The 15,579-nt window shown below is 38.6% G+C and overlaps 3 protein-coding genes across 9 annotated transcripts in view; 1 reads left to right on the forward strand and 2 right to left on the reverse strand.

Annotated features, from left to right (window-relative positions):
- The window catches only part of LOC116050452 (endophilin-B2-like), a 58,679-nt gene that overhangs the window by 22,132 nt on the left and 20,968 nt on the right, over window positions 1–15,579 (reverse strand). For all 7 annotated transcript variants that reach the window (XM_031300515.2, XM_031300513.2, XM_031300514.2 and 4 more), the window contains one exon: window positions 139–272. In XM_031300515.2, the coding sequence (XP_031156375.1) occupies window positions 139–272 (134 nt within the window). The remainder of the gene's footprint in view (window positions 1–138; window positions 273–15,579) is intronic.
- LOC116042235 (coiled-coil domain-containing protein 106-like) lies at window positions 7,591–11,890 on the reverse strand. Its single transcript, XM_031288336.2, has 5 exons — window positions 11,672–11,890; window positions 11,473–11,554; window positions 9,081–9,263; window positions 8,742–8,879; window positions 7,591–8,358 (listed from the first exon to the last, which is right to left on the reverse strand). Exons 1-5 carry the CDS (start codon window positions 11,765–11,767, stop codon window positions 8,036–8,038), a joined length of 822 nt encoding a protein of 273 aa, XP_031144196.1. The 5' UTR covers window positions 11,768–11,890; the 3' UTR covers window positions 7,591–8,035.
- LOC116042234 lies at window positions 11,725–14,270 on the forward strand. The gene is made up of 5 exons (XM_031288335.1): window positions 11,725–11,810; window positions 11,955–12,122; window positions 12,735–12,848; window positions 13,086–13,293; window positions 13,395–14,270. The coding sequence occupies exons 2-5, from the start codon at window positions 11,959–11,961 to the stop codon at window positions 13,860–13,862; spliced, it is 954 nt and encodes a 317-aa protein (XP_031144195.1). The 5' UTR covers window positions 11,725–11,810; window positions 11,955–11,958; the 3' UTR covers window positions 13,863–14,270.

The following is a 15,579-nucleotide window of genomic DNA, read 5'->3' on the forward strand; positions in this document are numbered from 1 at the left end:
ATACATGAGTCAGGGGGAGAATGCAGAATGCTAGAATTCAACAATCTTTCCCTGTAAACATTTCAACATTGACTATAGTGTCAATGTTGAAATGTTTAGTCTACCAATAGTAGAGCGGATGTAGTGTTTCAGACTCACTGAAATGGTCCTCCAGTCTCCTTCCAGAAAGTTCCTGAGGGGGGTAAGAAAGCTGATGGCTGACGTCTGGAAGAACTCCCGCTCTGCTGCTCCTAATCTTCTCTCACAATCCCCAACCTCCATCAAGGTACTCCCTGCAAGAAACCGATTAGATCAATTCACAACCAACTATTTCAAATTCTACTCTCTTCCCAGGCCTTAAAACGGCTTCCGCAAGTACAGTATATTTGTACGCAACTACACTAGAGTATACTCTACACTAGAGCAGAGATGTATAGTAACGAAGTAGAACTACTTCACTACTGTACTTAAGTACTAAAAGGCTGTATCCGTACTCTACTGGAGTATTATTTTTTTTCTCCTACTTCCACTTTTACTTGAGTACATATTTTCGATGAGTTTAATACTTTTACTCCGATACATTTTTTATGTGCTGCATCGTTACTCGTTACTGTTGTGAATTCCTCATGCTACGGAGACTGTGTAGGTTACAGTGTGTGTACATTGCGGCTACGTTAGTTACGTAAGAAATCCCCGAGATCGCCTTGTGTTTCTTTTCATTACGACGGTCGCCTGTTCAGAAGTCAGAGACGATGTAAGTTTGTACTCTATTTAGCTATTGTTACAGCAGATTAAGCTATTCCTGAATTGTTTCAGTCTGCAATGAGTACTGAATGTTAACTGTTTTACCCTGTGATGTGAAGCAGCTATTTTCTGTATTTTGCTAGCTTGCTAACTATCCACTGTACATCACACGTTACTAGTTAGTGTGTGATACGTTTTTGGGGGCTTTAATCATTACTGTGCTGGAGAGGATGTTCATTTTACTTGCACAGTGTGATAATTGTACATTTTATTTCAGTATTTGTTAATAAGTAATTAATAACCCACTGTTATATCAGATAATAGTTATAACAGCTGTGACATTAATGTACCTTTTTTGGGGTTTATTTCAGAAGCTTCCTTCATATATTCAGCAATGTACAGCTTGTGACTGTCTGTAATGCACCATCTTACTACCAAGTAAAAAGTTGAACTCCACCTGGTGACTCGTGCTCTCTGAGAGGAGCCCTGGAGCAGCTAATACACATTATCCAGCATTCACAGGGTTAAAATCCCAACAGTTACAATTATAAAAATGTTACGAATCATTCCAAACCCACATTATCACTGCCAGAGCGGTAGAGTTTAGATTCTCGGCCCGAGCCCGAGCCCGACCAGAGCCCGACCGGACCTCGGGTCGGGCTCGGGCCGTTATTTTCCGCCACATCCTCGGGCCGGGCCGGGCCTGGGCCGGACCCTTGATCAAGCAATGTTTTTTTTTTTTTTAATCCATTACCTTATTATCCTATTTGGGTGGGGAGATAGCTATGCCATAATCAGAAATATTATAAATATATATATAGGCTATATAAAAGTAACAAATGTGTACAAAAGTTAGGCTGCAGTTACAAAATGCAGCACTTCATGCGCGGAGTCTCCTCCTCTCGCACGCATCACACCGGGAGCTGGAAGATGTAAAGAAAAAAAGAAAAACAGGAGAATTAACTTTGAGCAAGTGTGGAGGAAAGTCGGAGGTATGGAAGCAGTTTAAACAAGTCGTGGGCAGTGACAACAATATGTTCATCATCGTTTCTTTTTTTTGTACGTTTCTTCATTCAGATCCATTTGCGATCCGTTCCATTCTAAACAAACAGCGCAGTTTACATGCTTCGTCCTTGTTGTATTATTCTAAACAGATTACTGTAGTTCAAACAACTCTGAATTGTAGTTGAGAACGTCAGTTATAACGGCCCACGTATTAAAAAATTGTCGGGTTTAAATCGGGCTCGTGCTCATAATTACAGTTAATGTGTCGGGCCGGGCCGGGCTCGGACGCAACGTGCTCGGGCAGGTTCGGGCTTGATTTTTTGGGCCGATCCAAGCTCTACAGAGCGGTAGATGGCTCTGTCACTGATGAAGCTGGCTCATCATTGAGCGAATCAAGCGATCAAGCTGTCTGCCTTTCACTCTGCTGCCTGCCTGCATTGAGGACACTTGAGCTTTGTTTGTTTTTTCGAGATGGAAGAACCAGAAACACCACCCTCAACACCTTCAACTTCGAGTGATCGTGGCGGTGAGGAAGGAGACCACCCCTGGCCCTACTTAGACTCCATGTTTTCATTTGTTGGAGTGAAAGACAATTCAAATACTAGAATGAAGTGCCTATTCTGCCTCCCGAAAGATTGCAAAATGACGTCCTTCAAAAATGTACTGTCGAATTTGAAGAAACATACAAATATAATACACAAATGGCACACCAGCTTGAGCTATCAGTAAGCGCTAGCTAACTAGCTACCCGCGGTTCATGACAGGCGGTGTTGTACATTCCTGTCCTTGTACTGCTGCTACAGCCAAAGGAATTGTGAGTGTCCTTTAGGCTTAACATTTGAAATAATATAAACAATATGATCTTCAAACTGTTGACTGCTTTCTTTAATAACTACATAACACAATACTTGTACTTTTACTTTCAGTACTTGAGTAGTACATTTTAAGATAAAGTACTTGCAATACTTAAGTACAAAAAAAGGTTGACTACTTTAGTACTTCCACTTAAGTGTGGTGCTTAAAGAGCACTTCAACTTCTAATCAAGTCACTTTTTTTGATAGAGTACTTGTACTTTTACTCAAGTATGTGTCTCTAGTACTTTATACATGTCTGCTCTAGAGTATACTCTACACTCTACTTACAGAAAGGAAAGTGTAGGGTCTTATTACTTCTGTTGTACAAATTACGGATTCAGAGGTACACTTTTTATTAAAACTGTGCACAATTCTAGCTCAACTATCAGAAAAGCGAGCTCCTACCGATAAATCCTCTGGCTATGCAGCTCCCTCGCTCTTTATCGTCACTTAAGTGGGCAGATGGATTTCGTTACTTGGGTTTTTTATTACAATGGCCGTATCAGACATGTTCCACAAAAACTTCTTACCTCTGGTCGAAAAAACTGAAAGTGATTTTGACCGCTGGTCGGTCTTACAACTCTCCCTCGTGGGCCGGATAAATTTGATTAAGATGGTTGTCCTCCCCAAATTCCTTTATCTTTTCCAGCACATCCCTACCCTGGATGCCAGCCGAACTTAGCTCCGCCCACAACATTTGAGGTCGGAAAGTTCGGTCTGGACTTGATCCGTTGTGGGGCAACTATGCTCGAACCAGAGCTGTTTGGACCAATCAAATTGTCAGGGCGGGCTTCATACGATGATGGACAGATGATCAACAGTAACGTAGTCCACCACGTTGTCAAAGAGCGCTTGGGTTGAATTTGTTTACAACAAAGGTGGCTGCCGCTGGAGAATTGAGATGTGTAGATTCCGCCATCGCGTCTGTTATAGAAGATATTGACAGCGCGTTAATTTTAAAATCCTCAACTGGCCCGTCTCAGCTCGACTGAAACCAGCTGATGGTGTCGCTGCAACTCAGCTGTTCGAGTCGCAGAGACTGGTTTTAGAACGTAAGAGACGTCTCCTGTTTCAACAACCAGAAGTCAACTGGTAAAGTCAACTATAAACTATAGAAATAAAATTATCAATAAACCATTTTATTTTTATGTTACCAACAGCTGTATGAAATGGCCGAGTTTTAGACGGCGCCTCAACGACCGCCCGAAAGCACGGTAACGTTATATGGTGGAGTGAGATAGAGAGAGACTGAAGAGAGAGAGCGCCCAGCGGCGTTAGAACAAAGCCGTGAATCAGAGAAATAAAACGTGTTTTCGCTGATTCATCACTAGAAATGCAAATGTAGCAAGCACTAACGTTATCCACACTCATATTTACATGAAACAAATGATATATCCAGCTACAAAAAAAGTCTAAAAGTCGGAAGTTTGCAGAGTGGTTGCTATGGAGACAATACACAGTCTCGTCTCATTGGTGTGGAGTTCTGTTGACAGCACTGACTGTAAATATTAACAGTCTATGGTTGACAGTTGATTTGAGTTCCGTTGCTCTGATTGGTTGTAGGGCTATCCAATTGAGTGCAGAGGCATTTTCTTTCCTGGTTCGGTTGAAACCAAACACACCCCATAATCACAGTATCTGACTCATATTCTGACTAGAATCTGAGTATAACGACGTCAGGCTAGCACATCCCTGTACTTATCGTAAAATCTTTTTTTCGACAAGCTGGACAGGGCAATATCTAAATTTCTATGGGGCAGCAAACCTGCTAGGATCCGAAAGGCAATATTACAGTCCCCGAAATCTGAGGGGGGCCTGGCGCTCCCTAACTTCAGACGATACTACTGGGCAGCTAATTTGCAGAAACTCATATACTGGATGAGCAACAACTGCGCCTCACTACCTATCTGGGTACATTTGGAAAGGGCGAGTTCACACCTTTCACTGCGGTCAGTCCTCTGCTCTCAACTCCCTCTGCCTTCAACATCTGTGGGCGCATGCCCGATTGTATCCCTCTCGCTCAAGATCTGGAGTCAGGTTAGGAAAAACTTTGGCTTACAGGACCCTTCCGTCTTGACCCCACTGCTTAAAAACATGTCTTTACACCTTCAAGTTCAGACCTGGCATTCAGGGCCTGGCACAGCAATGGTGTCGTCAGTGTCAAGGACCTATACAAGGATGGTATATTTGCATCCTTCACAAATATACTCCACTGTCTGGGATGCCTGTAATAGGTGTAACCAGTCTCCTGCAACCATACTCATATGTTCTGGTCTTGCCCTAAATTAACACCCTTTTGGAAGAGCATTTTTGACACCATGAGCAGAGACTATAATCACATTTCTTTTTTTTCCTTTTCTTTTCTCTCTCTCTTCCTGCATTTCTTTTAATTTGTTTATGTATTTATTTATTTGTTTATTTTTTATCTTTTGGATGTTGTATGTCCTTATTGGTGGGTATTTGTCTGTGTTGTCTGTCCCCGTCTGTTTTGGACCTGAACTGGGTTGGGTTGCAGGTGGGCAAGGGACTTGAGGGGAATTGACATATTGTTTCAACTATGCTTCGTTCACCTCTGCTGTATGTCATTTATTGTAAGAGTGGGGAAAAATATTGTGCACAATTCTGTACTACAAATGCAGAACAAAGAAAACTGTTTTGCTTATGTCATAATATAAAACCACCTTCACTTGGCTGAAGAAAGCCTAGTTTTCCTGTTTTAGACCGATTTTAACAGTCATGCATTTGTTTCTTAAAAACAGTACGATGTAATGTTTGAGTTAAGTCTCCTTTTATGGTTTACTGCTATCTCCTTCTTTTCAGTCATACCTTTGTTTTTACAAACTTGGACAAAAACAAGACGAAACTGTGATGTTATGAGTACATTTCTTGAAGAACTCCATTACCCAGCAAGCCACAGTAGTGAGGAGCATGCACAGAGGCCCCGGGGGGCAGTGGGGGGTGTGTAGCCATGCTAATAGCACTGAACGGTTGTTATGTGCAAGTTGTTGAGTAAATATGAAAACTCAGCTATCACGCTTCGTCTGCTTATTATAAGTTAAAGCAAAGCAACACATGGTGTCAGAAGTGGCCGTGAGCAGCTACGGAAGGAAGATTGCCACGGGAGAGCCACGAAAAAGAAAAGAAAATTCTCCGGTCGCGTGAGTGTAACGTGCTAACAACGCAACATGCTAAAAGAGTTTGCTACGGTGTGTGATGGCTACAAGTGGCAGTGGAAGTGAAGCGGGGGACAAGGGACAGATCCAACAAGTAGAAGAGGATTTTGTGCCTGAAACGGAGGACAACCAGCAACAGGAGAGGGCTGGAGAAGTCCTGGTACCCCGACGTGCAGTAATGGAGAGGCTAAGTCCACCCACTTCCATGCAACTGACTGGTAATCTTGCTGATAATTGGAAGCGTTTTAAGCAAAGATTTAATATACATTTAGCAGCAAGCGGAGCAGGGGGTGATGATGAAAAACTGAAAGCTCACATCCTTTTGCATGTTATGGGAGAAGATGCTTTGGACATATATAATTGCTTTCAGCTGGATGAAGCTAATCTGACTTTAGCAGGGCTAATGACAAAGTTTGAAGAGTACTTTGTGCCTAGACAGAACGTGACCTTTGAGAGGTACAAGTTTTTCACCCATGACCAAAAGCAAGGAATACCTTTCGATCAGTACTTAGCAGAGCTTCACACACTGAGCAAAACATGTGAATTTGGCACCTTGAGAGATTCCCTTGTGAGAGACAGGATCGTTTGTGGCACAGTAGACAATGCACTCAGAGAAAGACTAGACAAGTGTGTCACTATGTGCAGAGCAGCAGAAACCACTCGAGCACAAGCAAAAGAGCTTCGGAGAGGTGAAACAACAGTGCATGCAATACATAAAGAACAGAGGAAAAAGAAGACATTTACAAAACAAAAAGGGTAACCCTTCCTTTTACAGTCCCCTAATTACTAGGTATTTACCTGGTAAATATATGGTACGTTATAGTTGGTTATTGGTAATTACCACAGGTAACAAGTATGTAAATGCAGAGAAACTACAAAGTAATTACTAGGTATTTACCTTGTAAATATATGGTACGTTATAGTTGGTTATTGGTAATTACCACAGGTAACAATTATGTAAATGCATAAAAACTACAAACTAATTACTAAGTATTTACCTGGTAAGCATAAGATAAATTATAGTATTTTAGTGTGTAATTACTTGAGGTGATTAGTATGCAATTACAGAGAAACTACCAGGGAAAAAAACACCACTGTTAAATATCAACTCAACAAAGTACTGTGTACTTGTTACCTGTTTAGGTTGGTAATAACTCAGATTTAATTGTGTACTTCCTCAGAATGTAGGCAGCCAAGTTTTAGAAACACCTCCAGTATTACCCATCAATTCAAGTTAGGTTTGTAGTTATCCTAGGGTTATGTTGGTAACAGTCCATGTTTATTTATTACTATCTTGAAATTAAGACGGTAGTTTCCAATAAATTACCTTGTCTTACATAGTTGTTGTTCATTGCTACACCCATTTTTTATCAAATAATTTACCTTACACTTACCTGGTAACTACCCCGCAGGAACAGTTTTCCCTAATGTCATGGCACATCTTAAATACTGGGTATGTTCTTGCACATGTTTTTACAATTTACTCAGTAAGTAAAGTGTAACTGTACTGTAAAATGAAGCCTTGTTTATTTCCATGGTATTACCAGAATCGTACCATGTAATCTGTAAAAGATCATTCCCTTTCCTTTCATATAGTCACAATTTTTTTTTACCTCTTATGTCCTGCAACGTTACCAAGGAAAACATGACAATGTACTCGGTAAGTAAAGTGTAACTGTACTGTAAAATGAAGTCTTGTTTATTTCCATGGTATTACCGGAATTGTACCATATAATCTGATCATTCCCTTTTCCATTTTTTTTTACCTCTTATGTCCTGCAACGTTACCAAGGAAAACATGACAATTTACTCAGTAAGTAAAATGAAACTGTACTGTGGAAGGAAGCCTTGTTTATTTGCATTGTATTACCAGACTCTTACCACATCCTTTGCTACTGCTTAAACATTTTTGAAATCACAAACTTTTACCATGTGTGTTCTGCAACTTAACTAAAACATTCTCAGTAAGTAAAGTGAAACTGTACTGTAAAAGGAAGCCTTTTTATTCCCATGGAATTACTGGGATCTTACCCTATAATCTGTAATAGCTACAGTTACTATGTAAATCAACAGTATTTACTCAGTAAGCAAGCTGAAAATATACCGTAAAAGGAAGCTATCTTTGGTATCACAAAGAATTTAAATAAAGAAATATTTAAAAAACTTAAATCGTATTAACAACCCTTAATAGAAACAGTAGAAACTGGGTTCAAAGAAACACAGAACCCTTAACAAAGTGCAAAAGTGGGCATTAACAATAAGGACCGCAGTGTGGCCTCTCACTTTCTAAATTTATATTTAATGGGGAGCAGCTCTGAATCTTCTTTCATTTTTTTTATTTTTTCCCCAAGCGCTTTGTTGCCCTCTAAGAAGGCCTTGCAGGTTTTTGCATAATTGCCTACAGTGTCCTCCTCCTTGAACACTGGCAGCGGCCCGAAGTTTTCACCTTCTGCAGCAATCAAAATTTCAGCAATGATAGCAGTCAACGCTATCGTGTTCCGGTCCACGTCCAATGTTATGCAGCTGAGGCTCATGCTCCTGGTGCGTCTAAACTCTTTTAAGACAGCACGGTACCTGTGCACAACGTCCTCTGGACTCTGAACTACAAGACAGATCATAAAACCACATTAAAACATTATCTCATAACCACACAAAAATACAGCTTTGATTATATAAAACAGGACATTCAGGCATTAGGTGAATAACCTCAAGCAATCTAGTGCCATCACAACTCTTCTTCTGTAACATCAATAACGTATTCCAATAAAACACATAACTGATTCATAATTGGCCCAGACTTGAATATGGCAGCTGTATATGGAGTTGTGGATTGTGTGTTGGCAGTAACCTTAGCCTTATGCTTAGTAAAATCTTTCAACACATGAGGGTGCTACATTGAAAATAACATTCTTATATTAAGAAATTGTCATATAATACAAATGTAATTTAGTTGTGAGTCTTCTTTTTTCAAATTATATAAGTCACCTCTTTTTCCAAATGCTGCATGGGTTTTCTTGTTCTTCTTCTGTTTTCTCTTCCTCTTCCCTCTTTCAGAAGAGGAGTCTGACTCAGAGTCAGATGTTGAAGAGTCTGAAGAATCCATAACCCTCTTTTTGTGGGACCCTTAAACAGAGTAACAACAAATTGAAACAAAGTAATTAAGTGTTCTCAGTGTTGAAAAAAATCATCTTCTTGTAGTATATTTCTCTTATTCATTTGCATAATGTGGGGATATCAATAAACGCAAAATAACAAACAACTTGATAATTATGCATGTGGTAAAAGCTTTCTGTGTTGGTTATGGGAGGACCACAGTCTGGATACCTTTTGAAGTTGTTGAGGGTCCGGTCTTTACTGGGTTGAGAGCTTTCTCCCTAAGGAAATCCCGCTCCTCTTTTAGAAGCCGGTTCTCCTCTTTCAGAAGCCTGTTTTCCTCTTTCAGTAATTTAAAATCCTCCCGGAACTTATCCATGGTTGGAGCAGTGGCTTTCTGTTGAATCTCTACAACTATAATAGATGCAAACAGAAATATATTTAATGTTTAAGTATTTATTTTTCATTTTAAATGAAAATTCTTTCAGTATTTATCTTAGTTAATATTAATTTCAACATTTACTGATATGTTATTACAATCAAAGGATGTATTTGTTAACATTAGCACTGTGAACTAACATGAACAGCTTTATTTTTATTAACTAACATTAACAGAGATTAATAAATACTGTAACAAATGTATTGCTCATTGTTAGTTTGTTAGTTAATACATTAACTAATGTTAACTAATGAACCTTATTGAAGTGTTAGTGTTACCGTCATGGCTTGTTCTATTTCAATTCCACTGCAGAGCTTTGTAGTAATCAGGCATCCATATGGGCCTTTAATTCCTCTTGCACAAAACTAATATAGGCTACTATGAAACAGTTTATTTATTTCAAACAGTATATTATTTCTATAAAAACACATTTGTACTTAACGAGCGCTTCAAAGGTAACGGGAGTCACTTTTTTTCTCCTTTTCATCTCTTGTACCAAGCAGGTTACACCAGTAAATCTATAAGAATTAGACTTTGGGGCTCGTTGTTTCCGTTAAATGAACTGAACAATTAAATTGTGGAGAATCTAACCGATCTAAGGATGTGTAGCATGTCCATACTGACATATTGATCATACGTTTAAACATTAATATTTGTATTAACGATCTAAGCAGCTTAGAAGCAGCTATAGCGGGTGACCCCGCAGGGTTTTAGAGGTTCGCACCCTGTAATTTGTTCTTTAAACTGTAATGTTACAACAGGGCCGGCCCTGACCAATTTGCTGCCCTAGGCAAGATTTTACCTGGTGCCCCATGCATCACATCCCATTTCACCCCATCATCGTGTTCATGATTATTTAGCATACATATATATATATATATATATATACATACACACACACACACACACACACACACACACACACACACACACACACACACACACACACACACACACACACACACATTACAGCCTAAACACAAATAGCAAGAGCATTGCATCTAGCAAGTTATTAATTTAGTTAATTTATATAGCCTCTCTGGATAAAACAGTGATGTCATCGTCCATTTGCCTATTCCGCCTAACTTATGCCGCGGGCCGGCCCTGTTGTTACTACCCACATGGGTAACACTTTACAATAATAGTACATGAATAATCATGTACTAATACCTGAATTAATTTACTTTACTATGAACTAATGATGAGTTAAGACATGTACTAATGAGGAACTAACCTTGACTACGACATGAGTCATATGAATTCCTGCATGAATATACCATCTTAACTACACGTTAGTACATGCTTGTTAATTAATGTATTAATTAACATTTCGGGGTAAACTAAATCAAACTTGCTCTAGAAAATGGACACATTTTGTGGCCCAAAAGAAGAGCAAGAACCCTAACTGACTAACATCCGACTGCATTATGATATAAAGACAGTAAACCAATCCATAAAATAACCACATAAATAACCATCATCTGTGCTAACACTGATTTTAATTTTGAAAATTGCATCTGTTAATGAATATGTTAGTGTAGGTATTTCACTCTTGATGGCAGCAGTGGAATCACTTAAAACAGAATGAGATGAAATAGTTTTTAATGATGAATGCATCATTGTGTGTTCAATGAGTAAGGTTAAATGTAAACATTGCAAGACATCTAGTGGCATTCACTGATGTTTGTGACTGTTGCTGGTGTCAAATTTATGAACAATTTTACATTGTGCCCTTTTAGTATGTCTTTCTTCTGATCTAGAACATTTTTGATTTACTTTAAACCCGAAATGTTAATTAATGCATCAATATATATATTCATGCACGAATATGACTCATGTCGTAACAAGGTTAGTTCTTCATTAGTACATGTCTTAACTCATCATTAGTTCATAGTAAAGTAGTTATTAATTCAGGTATTAGTACATGATTATTCATGTACTATTATTGTAAAGTGTTACCCATACATGATGTAGGCTGCAAACTTTGCTGACGTTAGCCTGATACTAACTTAACGTTATGCTAGCAAATAAACGCGTTTTTGCAGAGCTGTGATTGAGCAATCCCACTAACTGTAAAAAACGTACAGTGAAAAACACAACTTGTAAGAGTGACGATTGGTGGCACACTAAACATTTGATTTGGCTCATTAAATTCTTTACTTACGTTATGTAATATAACGTTACCTTCATTATCCAACTGCAGCGACTCATCTGGGGGGCTTCTGCTCTTATTAGTTCGTCTGGTAACTTGCGTCCTTGGCATGATCTGTATTCAAAAATTAAACAATAAAAATATTCATAGCTAAAACTTTAGTTATTTGTCTGAAATTAGCACCTGGGATATAACCACAGACTGTAGGATGCGTAACCCGATATAACGTACCTTCTCACAGTAGATAACTTCAGCGCTCTTTCTGCAGCCACCGTCAATTGTCAGACTCTTCCGGTTTAACGCAGTTTCCGGTCTTTCCGCGGGCATTCGCTTCCAATGTTCGCTTCAGTGATTGCGGTGCCACGGAAGTGTAAGTGGAATTAATTTATACATATCTATAATATACATGTCAAATTTAAGAGACTTTGCTGGATGGTTAAAACACATACACGTTAGTACTACAGTTGCATCTAATGTTACGTCTCTTACATTTTAAATTGTCTGTATTTTTCAGAAATATGACATTGACAAGAACATTACTTCAGAGGACAGCACAAGGGGGTAAACATTTAATAGAATGGCTCCAGAGGGAGAGGCTGTTATCAAGAAAAAAACGCTGCCCTGTGTGCAACAACAGAATGAAATTCAAAAGAACCAGCACGACCAAGGATGGATATAGGTGGTAAGAACCAAGCATCACTGCCACACAAGCTACACCTGGATTCATTTGCCATTAGATTATACAGTGTCTAGATTGGGGGAGAAGTGACAGTAAGCAAAACTATGGGACAGTGATACTGTATTGTAGCATCCTGAGTTAGAAAGGATGTTATGTTACATAACAAAAATAATTCACAAGTCAAACACCCAATCTGAATCAGATTTAAATATTTCACATACTGAAGAGAAAACAAAAAGCCTTTAGAACATCACCTTGGAAAATCTAGCTTCTGATGATGCCTACAGGTCACAGACTCAATACCGTTACTGCATGGAACATACTTTTAGTAACATAAAATGAGGGGATCATGTACAAAAAGTGCTAATCTCATCCTATATAGATGTAAGTACCATAAAACTTAAGCTGACAGGGTGTACTTTAACCTCAAGGTCACGGAATCCTTTCACACTGAAGGTGTTGTAGTACAGAACCAAAACAGCAAAAAATATCACTTCGCATCGACTTACAGTACTCACTATAAGTGTAATGTTCAACAGTGATAACCCAGTACCTTATTACAGTCTGACAAACTATGCAATGTTGGATATTTACAGATTATGTCATATGTTACAGGAGCTGTAGAAAGGCAATCCACAGGGGTAGTGGCATCACAAGGTCCATCAGAGAGGGCTCAATATTCTCCAGGTCACACATTACATTAGCATCATGGATGAAGATTATGCACAGGTTAGGAGCTCTCTCTGTTTCTCTATCTCCTGCTTTTTCTTTGTTTTGGTTACACTGTAACAATGTCCTGCAATATTGCCTAATATTACTGATTTATTCAATCCACATTTACTGGTTTGTTGATAGGTAATTTAATTATTATGTTTAAACATTGTTGTATTATTACAATTAGGCTATGAGGTTATTAACTGGTAATATGTTGATAGTAGTTGTCATGTTCAGTAGTTTTTTTCTCAGTTTGTCGCAGGGTTTGAGGAAGAGACAAGTGGACATGATCGAGGATGGAGTATGTGGGAGCAGCCAATCATTGACCAGGGTGACTACACTGTTAAGAGAGATCTGTGGTAAAGCAGTCAGGCGACTGGAGATTAGACGGAAAATGCGTATAGGAGGGAGGAGAGCTTTTGTTGCCATAGATGAGAGCAAATTCAGACACAAAAGAAAGGTAAGGTCTGGTTTTGTAAGTAAAATGGTAATGACTGTTTAAAAAAAAGTACAGTGTATCTGGTAGGTGGACAACCATTAAGACATTTTACTTATTTTCAGTATGGACGTGGACGACGTGGACACACCTGGAGAAGACGCTCGTGGGTCTTTGGAATGGTGGAAGTCAAGGGATGTCATAGACGTCCCATCTTAAAGCTTGTAAAAAATCGTTCCAGGAAGCGACTGCTCCCGATTATCCAGAAGTACATTAGACCTGGTAGTAAAGTGATAAGTGATAGCTGGAGTGCCTACAACAGGTTATCACGTCATGGTTACATTCACTATCAGGTGAATCACAGGAGACATTTTGTCCACCCTGGGAGTGGTGCTCACACGCAGCATATAGAACGGGCGTGGCGAAATTATAAAGAGGACATTTACAGATACAGAGGAAACCTGACAGAAAAGGCATTAAAGATGAACTTGAGGTTTCCTTGGACGCCTTTGCAAAGACATCAGAGCGTGTTACCATGTTTAAGTGATAGTGATGGGGTAAATACTGCAGATTTCCTATCGTGTGATCAATAGTTTCAGTCTATTTAAAAAAGAAATAAAATGAAAAATAGACTCAGAGCTCCTCAGAGGCCACATTACAATTAATTAAATAAATTATAAGCGTCTGATCTTACAATGTGACCCCCCCAAAAATCAAGGCTTCCTTTTACAGTATATATTCAGCTTGCTTACTGAGTAAATACTGTTGATTTACATAGTAACTGTAGCTATTACAGATTATAGGGTAAGATCCCAGTAATTCCATGGGAATAAAAAGGCTTCCTTTTACAGTACAGTTTCACTTTACTTACTGAGAATGTTTTAGTTAAGTTGCAGAACACACATGGTAAAAGTTTGTGATTTCAAAAATGTTTAAGCAGTAGCAAAGGATGTGGTAAGAGTCTGGTAATACAATGCAAATAAACAAGGCTTCCTTCCACAGTACAGTTTCATTTTACTTACTGAGTAAATTGTCATGTTTTCCTTGGTAACGTTGCAGGACATAAGAGGTAAAAAAAAATGGAAAAGGGAATGATCAGATTATATGGTACAATTCCGGTAATACCATGGAAATAAACAAGACTTCATTTTACAGTACAGTTACACTTTACTTACCGAGTACATTGTCATGTTTTCCTTGGTAACGTTGCAGGACATAAGAGGTAAAAAAAAATTGTGACTATATGAAAGGAAAGGGAATGATCTTTTACAGATTACATGGTACGATTCTGGTAATACCATGGAAATAAACAAGGCTTCATTTTACAGTACAGTTACACTTTACTTACTGAGTAAATTGTAAAAACATGTGCAAGAACATACCCAGTATTTAAGATGTGCCATGACATTAGGGAAAACTGTTCCTGCGGGGTAGTTACCAGGTAAGTGTAAGGTAAATTATTTGATAAAAAATGGGTGTAGCAATGAACAACAACTATGTAAGACAAGGTAATTTATTGGAAACTACCGTCTTAATTTCAAGATAGTAATAAATAAACATGGACTGTTACCAACATAACCCTAGGATAACTACAAACCTAACTTGAATTGATGGGTAATACTGGAGGTGTTTCTAAAAATTGGATGCCTACATTCTGAGGAAGTACACAATTAAATCTGAGTTATTACCAACCTAAACAGGTAACAAGTACACAGTACTTTGTTGAGTTGATATTTAACAGTGGTGTTTTTTTCCCTGGTAGTTTCTCTGTAATTGCATACTAATCACCTCAAGTAATTACACACTAAAATACTATAATTTATCTTATGCTTACCAGGTAAATACTTAGTAATTAGTTTGTAGTTTTTATGCATTTACATAATTGTTACCTGTGGTAATTACCAATAACCAACTATAACGTACCATATATTTACAAGGTAAATACCTAGTAATTACTTTGTAGTTTCTCTGCATTTACATACTTGTTACCTGTGGTAATTACCAATAACCAACTATAACGTACCATATATTTACCAGGTAAATACCTAGTAATTAGGGGACTGTAAAAGGAAGGGTTACCAACAAAAAGACCAGAAAGAGAAATCTGCAGAGTTCAAATGTGGTAAATGTGGAGGCAGCCACAAGCCAAAATCATGTCCTGCATTTGGAAAATCCTGTAAATAACTGTGGAAGCAGCAATCACTATGCAAGATGTTGCAAATCAGCTTCTAAACAGAAAGTTCATGCAGTTGATGAGGAAGAAGAGGATGATGAGGAGTTCATTGTGGATGTGATGCAGGCTCGTACAAC

Source organism: Sander lucioperca, chromosome 2 (genome assembly GCF_008315115.2).
Source record: "Sander lucioperca isolate FBNREF2018 chromosome 2, SLUC_FBN_1.2, whole genome shotgun sequence".
Lineage (NCBI taxonomy): Eukaryota > Metazoa > Chordata > Actinopteri > Perciformes > Percidae > Sander > Sander lucioperca.

Coding starts and splice junctions, on each gene's coding strand:
- LOC116042235 (XM_031288336.2), bottom strand. CDS start 11,767: ATGCCCGCGGAAAGACCGGAAACTGCGTTAAACCGGAAGAGTCTGACA. Junction 9,264..11,472: donor GCTGCAGTTGGATAATGAAG/GTAACGTTATAT, acceptor CATCTATTATAG/TTGTAGAGATTCAACAGAAA. Junction 8,359..8,741: donor TGCAGCATTTGGAAAAAGAG/GTGACTTATATA, acceptor TCTGTCTTGTAG/TTCAGAGTCCAGAGGACGTT.
- LOC116042234 (XM_031288335.1), top strand. CDS start 11,959: ATGACATTGACAAGAACATTACTTCAGAGGACAGCACAAGGGGGTAAA. Junction 12,123..12,734: donor ACCAAGGATGGATATAGGTG/GTAAGAACCAAG, acceptor CATATGTTACAG/GAGCTGTAGAAAGGCAATCC. Junction 13,294..13,394: donor AATTCAGACACAAAAGAAAG/GTAAGGTCTGGT, acceptor ACTTATTTTCAG/TATGGACGTGGACGACGTGG.